The sequence below is a fragment of the Schistocerca gregaria genome, chromosome X (assembly GCF_023897955.1).
Source record: "Schistocerca gregaria isolate iqSchGreg1 chromosome X, iqSchGreg1.2, whole genome shotgun sequence".
Lineage (NCBI taxonomy): Eukaryota > Metazoa > Arthropoda > Insecta > Orthoptera > Acrididae > Schistocerca > Schistocerca gregaria.
The window spans coordinates 647,276,840-647,291,563 of NC_064931.1; the positions used below are offsets into that span (position 1 = coordinate 647,276,840).

Here is a 14,724-nt window from a genome sequence, read left to right on the forward strand (position 1 = left end):
TCCTGCAGAGTCTTCCACTGGAGTTTATCTATCATCTCCGTAACGCTTTCGCAATTACTAAATGTACCTGTAACGAAGCGCGCTGCTCTCCATGGGATCTTCTCTATGTCTTCTATCAACCCTATCTTGCACGGATCCCACACTGATGAGCAGTATTCAAGCAGTGGGCGAACAAGCGTACTGTAACCTACTTCCTTTGTTTTCAGCTGCATTTCCTTAGGATTCTTCCAATGAATCTCAGTCTGGCATCTGCTTTACCATGCGTATTCCCAGATAATTTATGGAATTATCTGCTTCCAGTTGCTGACCTGGTATTTTGTAGCTAAATGATAAGGGATCTATCTTTCTATGTATTCGCAGCACATTACACTTGTCTACATTGAGATTCAATTGCCATTCCCTGCACCATGCGTCAATTCGCTGCAGATCCTCCTGCATTTCAGTACAATTTTCCATTGTTACAACCTCTCGATACAACACAGCATCATCTGCAAAAATCCTCAGTGAACATCCGATGTCATCCACAAGGTCATTTATGTATATTGTGAATAGCAACGGTCCTATGACACTCCCCTGCGGCACACCTGAAATCACTCTTACTTCGGAAGACTTCTCTCCATTGAGAATGACATGCTGCGTTCTGTTATCGAGGAACTCTTCAATCCAATCACACAATTGGTCTGATAGTCCATTTGCTCTTACTTTGTTCATTAAACGATTGTGGGGAACTGTATCGAACGCCTTGCGGAAGTCAAGAAACACGGCATCTACCTGTGAACCCGTGTCTATGGCCCTCTGAGTCTCGTGGACGAATAGCGCGAGCTGGGTTTCACACGACCTTCTTTTTCGAAACCCATGGTGATTCCTACAGAGTAGATTTCTAGTCTTCAGAAAATACGCGTTCCAATATTCTACAACTGATCGACGTTAGAGATTTAGGTCTATAGTTCTGCACATCTGTTCGACGTCCCTTCTTGAAAACTGGGATGACCTGTGCCCCTTTCCAATCCTTTGGAACGTTAAGCTCTTCTAGAGACCTACGGTATACCGCTGCAAGAAGGGGGACAAGTTCCTTCGTGTACTCTGTGTAAAATCGAACTGGTATCCCATCAGGTCCAGAGGCCTTTCCTCTTTTGAGCGATTTTAATTGTTTCTGTATCCGTCTGTCATCTATTTCTATAGCTACCATTTTGTCATCTGTGCGACAATCTAGAGGAGGAACTACAGTGCAGTCTTCCTCTGTGAAACAGCTCTGGAAAAAAGACATTTAGTATTCTTCGTTACAAGAATGTGGAACGGTAATTTACATTGTTAGTGGTCAAGTCACCTCTGGCGCAAAATATCCTTGGGCCCGACGCCTTTTCTGTTTACGAATTTCAGATCGCGGACGAAGTGCGTTTAGTGTCTCAGTCCGTTCCTTTTCACGATTTGTACTCCTTACTGTGTCTTGTAGCCCGCTGTGTGAGAATAGCTTGGGCCGGACAGAAAATTTCGAAGCACATGTTTCTTTTAAGCTGTCGCCGGTTCCGAAATTTCCTCTCTTCCACCCCATTCTCTTTGCCATGCGTGACAAAACAAGGCCGAGTGGCAACTTTGGCAAGATCAGGGTGTCGGTTTTCATATTTTGTTGAGTGGGCCACCCCTATGGTGGTAATCCAGAAGCCCGACGGTGCCATTCATCTATGCGACGATTTCAAGCAGACGGTCAATGCGCAGTGAGTCTTGGATTCGTATTCCGTTTCACAGCAGGTGGAGTTGTGTGCGAAGTTTTCGGGGTCCACTTTTTTCCCCGCATCGACTTGAGCGATGCTTACGTGCATTTACTGTTGGACGCAGTGTCTCGGACTTTCTGGTTGCACCCACTTTGGGCTTTAGTAGTTTAATCGCTTGTCTTTTGGAATCTCGTCTGCGTTGGGGATTTACCAACGATCTTGGGAACCGTTGATGCAGGACATTTCATGTTGTGTCACTTACCTGGATGACATCACGGTCATGGACCATACTCGGTAGGAGCATTTACTGAACCTTCAATCGGTTTTACAACGCTTCCAGGAAAATGGCCTTCGTTGCAAGCGGGGAAAGTGCAGTTTTTCTCCCTGAAGGTGCATTTTTTGGGTCATATGCTTATTAAATATGGTCTCGTCTCCATGGGCAGCTACAACAAGGTCACTATTAACCTGCCAGCATCCAATAACCTGAAGTAGGGCAGACGTTTTTGCGTAAGATTTCGTATTGTGCTCAGTCAATTCCCCAGGCTGCACGCTTCAGCCAGCTTCTTAATTGGCTTTACCAGAAGGGCGATATTTGTTTGGTCTGTGGATTGCCACTGGATGTTTCGGTCACTCAACCAGCATTTGTGCTGTGCTCCTTATCTGGTTTCTTTGACACCAGTTAAATCTTTGACTCTGGTCTGTGATGGATCCGAATTGGCATGGGTGCCATCCTGTCCCATTGGAGCACAGCCCATTGCTTACATTTTGAAGACACGTTTTGCTGTCCAGTGGAACTACTCATAGATGGAAAATGAGGCACTAGCTACTACTTTCACATTCAGAAAGTTCCACGACACCCTGTGTGGGGTGAGGTTCCTCTTCGCCACTGACCACAAGCCGTTGGTTTCGTTATTTGTCCCTGTTCTAAATTCATCCCAAAGACTGTAGTCTTATGAATTATGGCAATTTGTTGTGCCACATTGAGCATCTAATGTGTAGACTATGGTCTGCTGTTTTTAATTTTGTTCTTTATCTGTAATAACTGTGCTTATTTCTTGTGTTGTAGTTGTGTATTCCACAACATTAGTGTGTGCTCATCAGCAGCACAACCTCACATTTCTACTCCATAATATATACATGGGAAAATTATACCATAGCATAGTGTTTTCAGCATTGTATTACATATTATTTTGCATAGCTGGAAATATAAGCAGTACACTGCTTATTTTCCTGCATACAAGTTAACATGGTTTTTTCCTCAAAGATTGCCACCCAAGTGCAGACCAATGAATTAACAGTGTTTATAATATTTATATGAAATTCCGTAAATATTTCCTGCAATCTGTGGAAAAGTTGCCTGCTTTGAACTCCACTAACAATGATTTTGTGGTATTGACTGTTAGGCATTGGATACTGAAATGCTTAGCCATTTCTTATGTGTCGTGTGTTGAATATACTCAGGTGATTCATGTGGAAAGGTTTTCGATGTGATTATAGCAGCATGACAGGAATTAACAGACTTTGAACACAGAATGGTTGTTGGAGCTAGAACCATGGGACATTTTGTTTTGAAAATCATTAGGGAATTCAATATTATGAGATCCACAGTGTCAAGAGTATGACGAGAACACCAGATTTCAGGTATTACCTCTCACCACAGACAATGCAGCGGCTGACAGCCTTCACTTAATTACCAAGAGCATAGGCATTTGTGTAGAGATGTCAGTGCTAACATACAAGTAACAACAGAAGTCAGTGTGGGTTGTATGATGAACATAGTCATCAGGATAGTATGGTGAAATTTGGCATTTATGGACTATGGGAGCAGACGACCAAAATTGGTGTCTTTGCTAACAGCACGACACAGCCTGCAGCACCTTTCCTTGACTTGTGACCATATCGGTTGGACTCTAGGTGATTGGAAAGCTGTGGCCTGATCAGATGAGTCCCAGTTTCAGTTGGTAACAGTTGATGGTAGGGTTCAAGTGTGGTGCTGGCCCCAAAAAGCCTTGTGCCCAAGTTGTCAACGAGGCACTGTGCAAGATGGTGGTGGCTCCATAATGGTGTGAGCTGTGTTTACATGGTATGGACTGGGTCCTCTGGTCCAAGTGAATCGATCATTGACTGGAATAGTTGTTGTTGTTGTTGTTGTTGTTGTTGTTGTTGTTGTCTTCAGTCCTGAGACTGGTTTGATGCAGCTCTCCATGCTACTCTATCCTGTGCAAGCTTCTTCATCTCCCAGTATTTACTGCAACCTACATCCTTCTGAATCTGCTTAGTGTATTCATCTTTTGGTCTCCCTCTACGATTTTTACCCTCCACGCTGCCCTCCAATGCTAAATTTGTGATCCCTTGATGCCTCAAAACATGTCCTACCAACCTGTCCCTTCTTTTTGTCAAGTTGTGCCACAAACTCCTCTTCTCCCCAATTCTATTCAATACCCCCTCATTAGTTATGTGATCTACCCATCTAATCTTCAGCATTCTTCTGTAGCACCACATTTCAAAAGCTTCTATTCTCTTCTTGTCCAAACTAGTTATTGTCCATGTTTCACTTCCATACATGGCTACACTCCATACAAATACTTTCAGAAACTACTTCCTTCAGAAACGCTTTCCTTGCCATTGCCAGTCTACATTTTATATCCTCTCTACTTCGACCATCATCAGTTATTTTACTTCCTAAATAGCAAAACTCCTTTACTACTTTCAGCATCTCATTTCCTAATCTAATTCCCACTGCATCACCCAATTTAATTCGACTACATCCTATTATCCTCGTTTTGCTTTTGTTGATGTTCATCTTATATCCTCCTTTCAAGACGCTATCCATTCCATTCAACTGCTCTTCCAGGTCCTTTGCTGTCTCTGACAGAATTACAATGTCATCGGCGAACCTCAAAGTTTTTTTTTCTTCTCCGTGAATTTTAATACCTACTCCAAATTTTTCTTTTGTTTCCTTTACTGCTTGCTCAATATACAGATTGAATAACATCGGGGAGAGGCTACAACCCTGTCTCACTCCCTTCCCAACCACTGCTTCCCTTTCATGCCCCTCGACTCTTATAACTGCCATCTGGAAATAGTTATGTTCAGCTAATTGGAGACCATTTGCAGCCATTCATGGACTTCACGTTCCATAACAACGATGTCACGTCATGGGGCCAGAACTGTTCACTATTGATTTGAAGAACATTTTAGACAGTTTAAGTGAATGATTTGCCCTGCAAATTATCTGACATGAGTCCCTTCAAAAATTTATGGGGCATAATCAAGAGGTCAGTTTATGCACAACATCCTTCAGTGGCCAGACTTTCAGAGTTATGGATGGTTATAGAAGCAGCAGGTCTCAGTATTTCTGCAGGTAACTTCCAACAACTGGTTGAGTCCATGACACATCAAATTGCTGCGCTACACTGGGCAAAGGGGGTGTGACACTATATTAGGAGGTATCCCATGACTTTTGTCACCTAATTTTACAATTCATAACAGGTTTTTTACTCAGACTGTGTGAAACACAGGCACCTCATTGAAACCTGCCAAGGTTTTATTTTTAGGTGATGGAGAACATTGTTGAGTTCTTCCATGGTGGTCGGTTGCAATAACATTAAGTCATATGTGGGGTTCATTGTTTCTGTGGGCTGTTTTTTTGTACTTGTATTGTTACTTAGTAGCTGCGTTGTTGAAACATTTATTTACAAAATTTGCAAGTTTTTTTTGGATCATGTGTTGTTCTAAATTTATATCTCTACATGCTTAGTTTTATTGTGGTTTGTGGTGTTTGGTTACATTCCAGGCTTATCTGATTTTGTTTTTAGCATTTTGTAAAATTCTCTCATTTTGAATCTTTTTTACACTAACGAATGTGATATTGGGGGAAATATGCTTGAAATGTTACCCAGCATAAATTAGTGCACAAATATCTACTCACATCTTTTAGAGATTTAGTATGGTGCAAGTATTTACATTTGGTTTTACACGTAGAAAAATCTGAAGACTGGGCCCCTTCACCACACTTTTTAGGAGCCACAAGTGATGGAATAGCAGTGCATGTGCATACAAAAAGGAGGGCTCAAATAGTTACTGCAAGATAAAAGTGATTAGCCTCCTGTTTGTTTATAGGATAATGAGGAAGCAGGTCATATACGAGATTGTTTACAGAAAGGCATGAGCAATGTGTACTAGAATATTTTTAGAGTGTGAGAGATCCATATCAGGATGTTGTAAAGGATATTAGAAGTCTATAAAGGGAAGGAGCAAGGAAAGTAACAGGTTTTTTACTCACGACTGTGTGAAACAGTGTAAATTGGTGGATACTTAGATGAAGGCACCATGTTTTATAGGATTTCAATCACCGATTAGTACGAAATCTAGAAATATATTGAAAGTCTTAAATATTGCTCCCTTAGTGATCATGCAGACATATATAGAACATGCAGAAAGGTACTTTATCTTTGATCTGGATGTGAACATAGAATATCTGACATGTTGGAAATTATGCTCTGACATTCATATTTGCATAGTATGGCTATAGATACATTAAACAGTGTATGTTCTTCCCACCAACTGAAGTGAGTCAATTTTGTGAAAGATGGAAGATGGCATAGAGGAATACATCTTCGTGTAGTATCTTATTTATCACCTATCATATTTCTGATGCTATGTGAAAGTATGGTTTAGTTTAGATATTTGTATGTTCCTTGGATCATAATAGTGACCTATAATTATGATGTGGAATGGGTTGATATAGCATTTGTTGTTTTTCTTTAAGTTCAATTTGAGGGCCAGAGGAGTGAGTGGAAACCGTATCATTCATATCTTTTGCAAGCAAACTACTTTTTCATTATAAGTGTAGTGTGTATTAACTGTAATTCATAAAATGTTTCCAAAATCACCATCAAATATTAGTTTGTGAAAGGGCACTCTTTTTCTTTTTCTTTTCTTTTTTTCTTTTTGTTAGTTGCCTCCCATGCCATATATGTGTTACTAAATTCATCTGTTTGGGCAATCCAGAATGGAAATGACTTACTGAAAGTGTGTTCTTGAAGAGAGGAAAATACAGATTTTGTAAGGAGTTGTTTCACCTAAAAGTGCAGTTGGTTACTGTTATGAATAGTGTTGATGTGATGATTGCTCTATTTGTAAAAATTTTCATGAAATCATCAAAGTTCCAGGCAATTTTGATCTCAAATACATTTATGGAAATAATCAAATTTCTAGAAATAATCTAATTTCTGAGGTGGGTTGTTCAGACTTCATTTCTATAATCAGAAAGGATTAAAACTGTTGCTTCTCCATGTGGGAATTAGAACACGATTTACTTACAACTTTCAAGTTAAATACAAGGACCAGAGATGGTACCGTTTTGTATAATGCAGTATATGCATTCCACACTCAGGAAATCCTTGCAAGCACTATCAATATGTACCAAAACGCTACACATAAAACAGCATTTTTATGGGGATCATATGTTGGGTCCTGTTGGTGACAGGAAAGTAGGGTCAAGTGTTTAGGATAGCCCTTGAGCTAAGGACCATTTGTTTACACAACAGAAGGATCACCTTACTGTAACTATTCTGTAGTACAGGGTTAATTTTTTAATATTACGCACTCTCTCCAGCTGAGCCAAATAGAGAAAATTGGTTGGTTCTTTTCACGTTAGATAGGGTGTACAATGCACATTAAGGGTCTTATGGAGCCACCATTTACTTCATGGACGATTCCTTAAGAAAAAAGTCTTTTTCACCATCAGCAGTGGATATCTAAATAAGTAACTACAGCAGATTGCAGAAATTTAAATGGTATATTCTCTAGGCATTGATCTACACGCATGCTCATTAATGAAGGATAATGCTGATACATGGTGAAACAATGCTGTGGTGGGCAGTTTGTGGGTTTAAATCACCTCAGGATATGGCCTTGTGTTGCAATTGACCTGCGGTCGTCACACGTTGGCGCTGGCAGCAGTCCACATATGCAGAGATGTGTTGGTGCATGCCGGAGTACGTTGCAGCGAGTAAGTGTGCAGACGTTTCCAGGCATGCTAATGGTGACTGTGTGTTAGAAATGGCTCAAAGACAGACAACTGAACAGACATGGTTAATTCGCCTGGAAACCTGCAAGGTGCATTACACTGACTTCTGGTCACAGGAGAGCCCGTAAAGCCTGGCGTCAAGAACACAGTACATGGTCATTGGAACAGCAGTCCCAGGTTGTGTTCACGGACAAGTCCAGGTATAGTCTGAACAGTGATTCTCGCTGGGTTTACACCTGGTGTGAACCAGGAACCAGATACCAAACCCTTAATGTCCTCGAAAGGGACCTGTATGGAGGTCATGGTTTGATGGTGTGGGGTGGGATTATGATTGGTGCATATGCACTCCTGCATGTCTTTGACAAAGGAACTGTAACAGGTCAGGTGTATCGGAACATCGGTTTGCACGATTATGTGTGCCTTTTCAGCGTTGCAGTGGGTCCCACCTTCCCCCTTGATGGGTGATAACGCATGGCCCCACTGAGCTGCCATTGTGGAGGAGTACCTTGAAACAGAACATATCAGGCAAATGGAGTGGCCTACCTGTTCTCCAGACCTAAACCCCATTGAGCACGTCTGGTATGCTCATGGTCGATGTATCGCTGCACGTCTTCAAACCCCTAGGACACTTCAGGAGCTCCGACAGGTACTGGTGCAAGAATGGGAGGCTATACCCCAACAGCTGCTTGACCACCTGATCCAGAGTATGCCAACCCGTTGTGCAACCTGTGTATGGGTGCATGGTGATCACATCTCATACTGAGCTGCCATGTGCAGGAAACAGTGGCGTTTTGCAGCACATGTGTTTCGGGGCGGTTTTCTCAACATATCGCCAATACTGTGGACTTACAGATCTGTGTTGTGTGTGTTCCCTATGTGCCTTTGCTATTAGCACCAGTTTTGTGTAGTGCCATGATATGTGGCACCACATTCTGCAGTAATCCTTAATTTATGAGCCTGAGTGTAGAAGTGTCGTCATCCCGTTTTCAAAGATCTTTTTCTGTTATTGAGAAAAACACCTAAAACATGGTTTTTGGGTACCAAAACCGAGCCATGGATTTAAAGACAGCTGGGCACTGTAAATAGCTGAAACATCTATGATATTTCCTAAGATCCCTGTCTTGAACAACCTTGAAATTACTCTTAATATTTCTAACCGTCCCCGAAATGCAGAGGTTCGTTACCCTATTTGCACACATAAAATACACACGTAAAATCTGTTTTGAGGTGAAAAAGTAGTTTATAAAGTAAAGTAATGTGGAGAAATATGCTGTAAAGTGACCTCATTATCATCAGAAGGGTTCTGGGAATCCCATGTTGTAGCACTGAAGCACATAGCCTATGAAATTTTTGTGCATGTACAAGATGCATCTAGAAAGTAAGTTATCCTATTTTTTATAAACAGAGACAACATAGTTACATGAAAATCTCTATTAGTAACAGGTAAAGAAATGTTTGGGCCATTTTTTGACATAGTCCCCAAAAGAACTGAGACACTCATCATATCATGGGATCAACTTTTGTATTCCTGTGTCATAGAAGTCTGCCACCTGTGAAATAACCAGCATGTGACAGTCTTCTTCAGCTCTTCATCATTGTCAGAATACTGACCGAAGGACAGGAATTTGTTGAGGTGCAAGAAAAGATGGAAATCGCTGGGAGCGAAATCTGGACTGTATTCTGGATAATCAAACAGCTCCCAGCAGAATTTCTGCAAAACAGTTGCTAACTGCTGAGCTGTATGAGGATGAGCATTGTCATGGAGCAGCACAACACCTGCTGTAAGCATTCCATGCCTCTTGTTCCCAATGGCATGTCACAGTTTCCACATTGTGTCACAGTAATGGTCGGCAGGAAGTCAATTGAGCAGAATGCTCTTCCTGGCCCAGAACATTGTGCACATCACTTTCTGCACTGATACAGTCTGTTTGAATTTCATTTTGACCGGAGATCCACTGTGATGCCAATGCATTGATTGCTGCTAGGTTTCGGGGGTAAAGTGAGAAATCCATGTCTCGTCGCCCATGACGATCATGTTGAGAAACTCATCACTGTCATTATGATACTGCTGCAGAAAAGCCAGTGCTGCTCCAAAGTGTTTCGTTTTGTGGTTGGGTGTCAAGTTTTTCAGCACCCACCTGACACACAATTTCTTGAACAGCAGGTGCATAGTGACAATTTCCCACAACAAGCATCACGATATTTGCAGAAAATGGCTCCTGAGCTCCATAAACTCGAAGTGACAGTTCTCCAGGGTTTTCTGCTGTGCCAGCTCAACCAGGTGATCATTGATGAGGGATGAGCATTGCCTCTTCCTCGTGGACAATTTGACGACTTTCAGAAAAAAAACCTACACCATCACTGGACCATCTGTTTGCTCATGATATTCCGTAGTCCTGGCAGAGCTGACAATGAATTTCAATCAATGCTATGTTTTATGCATTAAGGCAGCAGGAGGACGAATAAGAGATGCTATTTTGGGGCACTGCTGCTGTGTTACTGGCTCTAGGTGGGACCTGCATGGCTGGCATTTGATTCTCACATCAGAGATCTGATGTGCATGCACAAATTTCCTGAATAAATGCGTCTACTTTAAAGGAATAAACATCGGGAAACCTACTATCTAGATGTGTCTTATAAAATCCAGTCTGAGATGTAAAATTTGTTCTACATTATTTCAATTTCACATAAGTAAAAACTATCAGAAGTTTACTAAACCATGAAGTTCCTTTCATATGAGTGACATGCTACTCTGTGGAAGGAAAAAGAAGGGAACCAGCAGAAAAATGCTCCTGTCAGAGCACAAAATGGGCAAATCTGCTCCTGTTTAAAAGATTCTCACTGAAAAGTGGTGTACCACCTACCTCATCCTGCCTTCCTCAGCACCTTCAAAACTTTTCCTAAAAATTTTGCCCTACAAACATAATTGCACTTTTTTGTCAATGGATAGGAGGTGACAGTGGAAGAGGGAAAGAGATGGTAAAGTAATAAATACTGTAAGATAGTAGACACTGGTTGTGGCATTGGTGTAGGAAGAGTGTAGGAGACAATGGAAGTGTGAGAGAAAGAGAGGAACATGATGGCTGTGGAACGTAGTGGACTGTGACAGAACAGTGCTAAGAAAAGAGTGAAGGAGACAATGCCAGTGGGAGAGGAACAAAGAGGAGGAGGTGGAAGTGGGTGAGAGCCAGTGGTAATAAGAGACAGAGTATGTGACAGTGACAGTGAGGGAGAGAGGAAGATCGTGACAATGAGAAGAGACAGCAGCGGTGGGTAGGAATGAGTGAGATAGTAGCAGCAACAGAGAAGAAGAGGGAGACTGTGACAGTGAGAGGAGGCAGTAGTAGTAGGACAGAACAAAGGAGCCTGTGGCTGTGAGACAGGAGACAGTGACAAAGAGAGACAAAGAGATAATGAATCGTCCCATGTAGGCTTTCACGGCCTGCGTCTTCATCAGTAAACACTTCCGGGCTAAATTGCCATGGTCGATCTGTAGAACTTCTTCTCCCTGAAAGTGGGAGTGGATGGATTTGAGTGGCTGACAGTAATGGACCAGTGATGTGAGCACGTTATAGTTAGGGGAGCTTTGGGGTAGTGAGAGGTGAGTTGCATGTTCAAAAGAGCTTGAATATGTTTGTATGTCAAATTTTTTTTAAGGTGTTCAAGAAGGTAGGATGTGGCAGCTGGTACCTCACTTTTCAGTCAGAGTCTTTTAAACAGGAGCCTATTTGCCTTTCTTGTGCTGTAATAGGCGCATTTTTCTGCTAGTACTTCACATATTTTACAAATGCCTCACATATGGTAACATAACGCCTGTAAACTGTCTAATCCCCCCCCCCCTCCTTACCCCCAGACACGTGCAAATGATTACACCAACTATGGAAATTAACAACATAGATTACACAGAGGGAGTGTTGTTTACTGTTTTCATTCTGAGCTTTTGATTTCAAGTTGCAATGTGTATAAACTGGTGCTTTAGAAATTCCATTATGCCCTTGACTTCCAGTTCTGTTGGAGTTAAGCAAGTGTTTGTTACTTGTGCTTACCTTCATGACCAAACCCTTTTCCAGATGTTTTCTCTGTAATGCATTATGTTCTTTGCGTCCAAGGAATTGTTTGCCTTTGGTTGCCAGTTTCATTTTTCAAAAATATTTATCTGTATTATGTTCACAGGATTTGGAGGAACTACTGAAACAAGATGACACATTCAAGAAAGAAAACTGTGCTGCTCTTAATTTGCTATTCCAGTTCCTATTCAAAGAGCTTAGGCACACAAAGGAGGTTCAAAAATGGTTTCTGCGGAAGCTGAGCCTTGAGTTTGAAGAGTTATTAACAAGGACAACAACTGGAAAACTTTTTGACAGTATAACGGTATGTTGAATTCTGTGTGATTTAGTTAGTTTAATAGAAAATATTATACTTATCTGGTGGGGCTCACTGGGTAAGTGCCAGACTTTAAATCTAGAGGTCTGGGATTCAGTCACTAGTTGTAGAAATCTTCTAACAGTTCTTATATCCTTAGCCTTTGGCAATGATTTGTTAATTTGAAAAATTCCAAGTTGCACAGTGGTCAAATCACATATTAAACTCTTAGTCCCCTTATGAGTGGCAAGACAAGTCAGTTGAATTTTGGAGGAAGGTCATACCACCTTCAGCAGGACCATACTTAGTATAGCACTGCAGTATTCAAATCAACAATCAGTTTGAGGACAGCTTTACTTTATTTTGTTAAATTTATATGGTACCTCCTTGTGTAGGTTTTAAGTTTTCACTGTCATCAATTTCATTCTTCTTACAGACAGCCACCTTCTGTTTTGCTGTTCGTTAGCCTGATTGTCTAAGTGCTAGATCCAAAGGTCCTTTACCCAATTAATTTAAGAATGTCTTTCTAATGCAACTTCAGTCTTCCTTATGTTACATTTGTTTGGATGTGAAAGAAACAAGAGGTTCCACTGTCATTAAAATTTTACATTAAACTTTAACTCTGTTTTGAATGAACACAGTGCAGTAATGCAGCATTATTTGTGAAATCTAAATATGGATATGTTTTTCTACATCCATCCCCTTCCACTTTCATACACTTTAGATGATTTCCATCTGCACAGGGCTGTATCCAATGTGACCTAGACCTGCAACTCTGCTTCATTCCTGTTTCTCTTCTGACATCATTCTGCTTTTTCTGCACAGTTTTCTCTCATATTTACTTCCTAATCTCGGAGCCTTGAGCTATGTAGGCTAGTTGCAGGTAATTTTTTCGTGCATGTATCAGTAGATGTGGTAAGTAACTTTTACTATTTCTGATGAGTTTTCAGATTTTTTCCTGCATTTGTTCAAAAATTGATCATGAGTTTAACATACCCTTACCAACAGTAAATTTACAGTTTATCTGTAGGTTTTTTTGTGGGTGTAAGATTGTTTGATTTTCAGAATTGCTCAGTAGGGAATACACTGTGAAGCAGACAGACAGTTTTGTTTTACACTTTATGGTGTGTAATGTTAGTGAATCATAGCCATATACTACAATAAATCCACACTTAATGCATAATTAGCCACTTAATATGGGGTGGTACTGCAGAACTGACACACTGTTGTTCTCATGATATCTGAAAGCTAATTAGTGTAATTCTAAAATACATTTCAAACTTAATTTTTTAAATTTAGATGTGCAGATATCAAAATGAGTAAATCAAGATTTTTCCTTCCTATTTTATTTCTCTCCTCTCACATGATCTATCCCCTTTGTGACTATTCCTACTTTACTGCTCTGCTGCACACAGCTCCTTAGTATTTACACATGGAGGGTCATGAACTCAAAAGAATATCTGCACTGGACATTGTTTGTGTTTGAATCAACTTAAATTGGACAAACATGATTACTAGACCATTGTTTAAAATACGCAGCAACATTCATCAAACCACGTAATGCCTTTTATGTGAGGACATTATGCTGCTGGACAGCTCTTGAAAGCTAAGGAACATCTCATTCTTCTTTTGGTTCTTAAATTACTACATATCAATAGCCATTGTGGCTTATCATCTTCATCAGAAATATCTTTACACTTGTTGGTGTTAATTTCTGAAGTAATCATAATTAGTTACTTAACTGTCCAATGTTGACTGTCTTCATTGCAGTATTTCTGATGCAGCTTTCTCTCTCTGGAGCTAAGGGTTAGAATAGGATCATGGTAGCCCCTGGCTGTCACAAAAGGTGATTAGAAGGAAAACAGTGTGATGATTGTCTCATCCAGGGTGAATTAGCGGCACAGCCATGACTAGGGCAGCCCTCTTAACATGTTTGGTCTCCAGATTAAGATGTAAGTACTTTTTCTCCAAATTTACATACGTGTTGGCAATTTGGGGCAAAGCCAGATACAGGTTACAAACTCCATCCTATGTGTGTTATAGCCCCAACCACCCATTGTCCAGGAAGTTTACCAGCCTGCTGAAGGATGGAATAGGAAGTGATGGCAGTTGTTGCATAATCTTATGGTTATAGGCACTGGGACTCTGAGCTGTGGCTATCATGTGAGGGAGCTGTTGGCGTGATGGGGTGTCACCCATGGAGAGAGCCTCAATTTGGAGTGAATGGTAGTAGATTGGCGTGATGTACAATAGAGTTTAAACCCCATTGCACTAACATCCTAGACCATTTCATGGAAAGGTCAGGTGAGAAGAATTGGTGCAAAACAGTTTGGTCAGTATCTAATGTTCCTTAGGAGCAACAGCAAATTGTTTAGTAGGAGGAAAGAACCATTATTTTTCATTGAACAAATTGCAGACAAGTTTGTTGAAACTGGAGCTACTGAAAAAAAGAGGAACATATTCCTGTTGATTAAGATGTTGAAAACTTGCTCATTCAGATGTCGTTTTGGATTGGTACAAGCTGTTAGGATTACTCCCCATAAATGAAAGAACATAGAATATAAATTTTCATTGTGACCTTATGCTTCATACTGATGATATGTAGTGCTTGCCAAT

At 40.8% G+C, this 14,724-nt stretch overlaps 1 protein-coding gene across 3 annotated transcripts in view; it reads left to right on the forward strand.

The window, feature by feature from the left end:
- The window catches only part of LOC126298664 (PDZ domain-containing protein 8), a 209,634-nt gene that overhangs the window by 73,313 nt on the left and 121,597 nt on the right, over window positions 1-14,724 (forward strand). For all 3 annotated transcript variants that reach the window (XM_049990091.1, XM_049990090.1, XM_049990089.1), the window contains one exon: window positions 11,920-12,117. In XM_049990091.1, coding sequence (XP_049846048.1) covers window positions 11,920-12,117 — 198 coding nt within the window. The remainder of the gene's footprint in view (window positions 1-11,919; window positions 12,118-14,724) is intronic.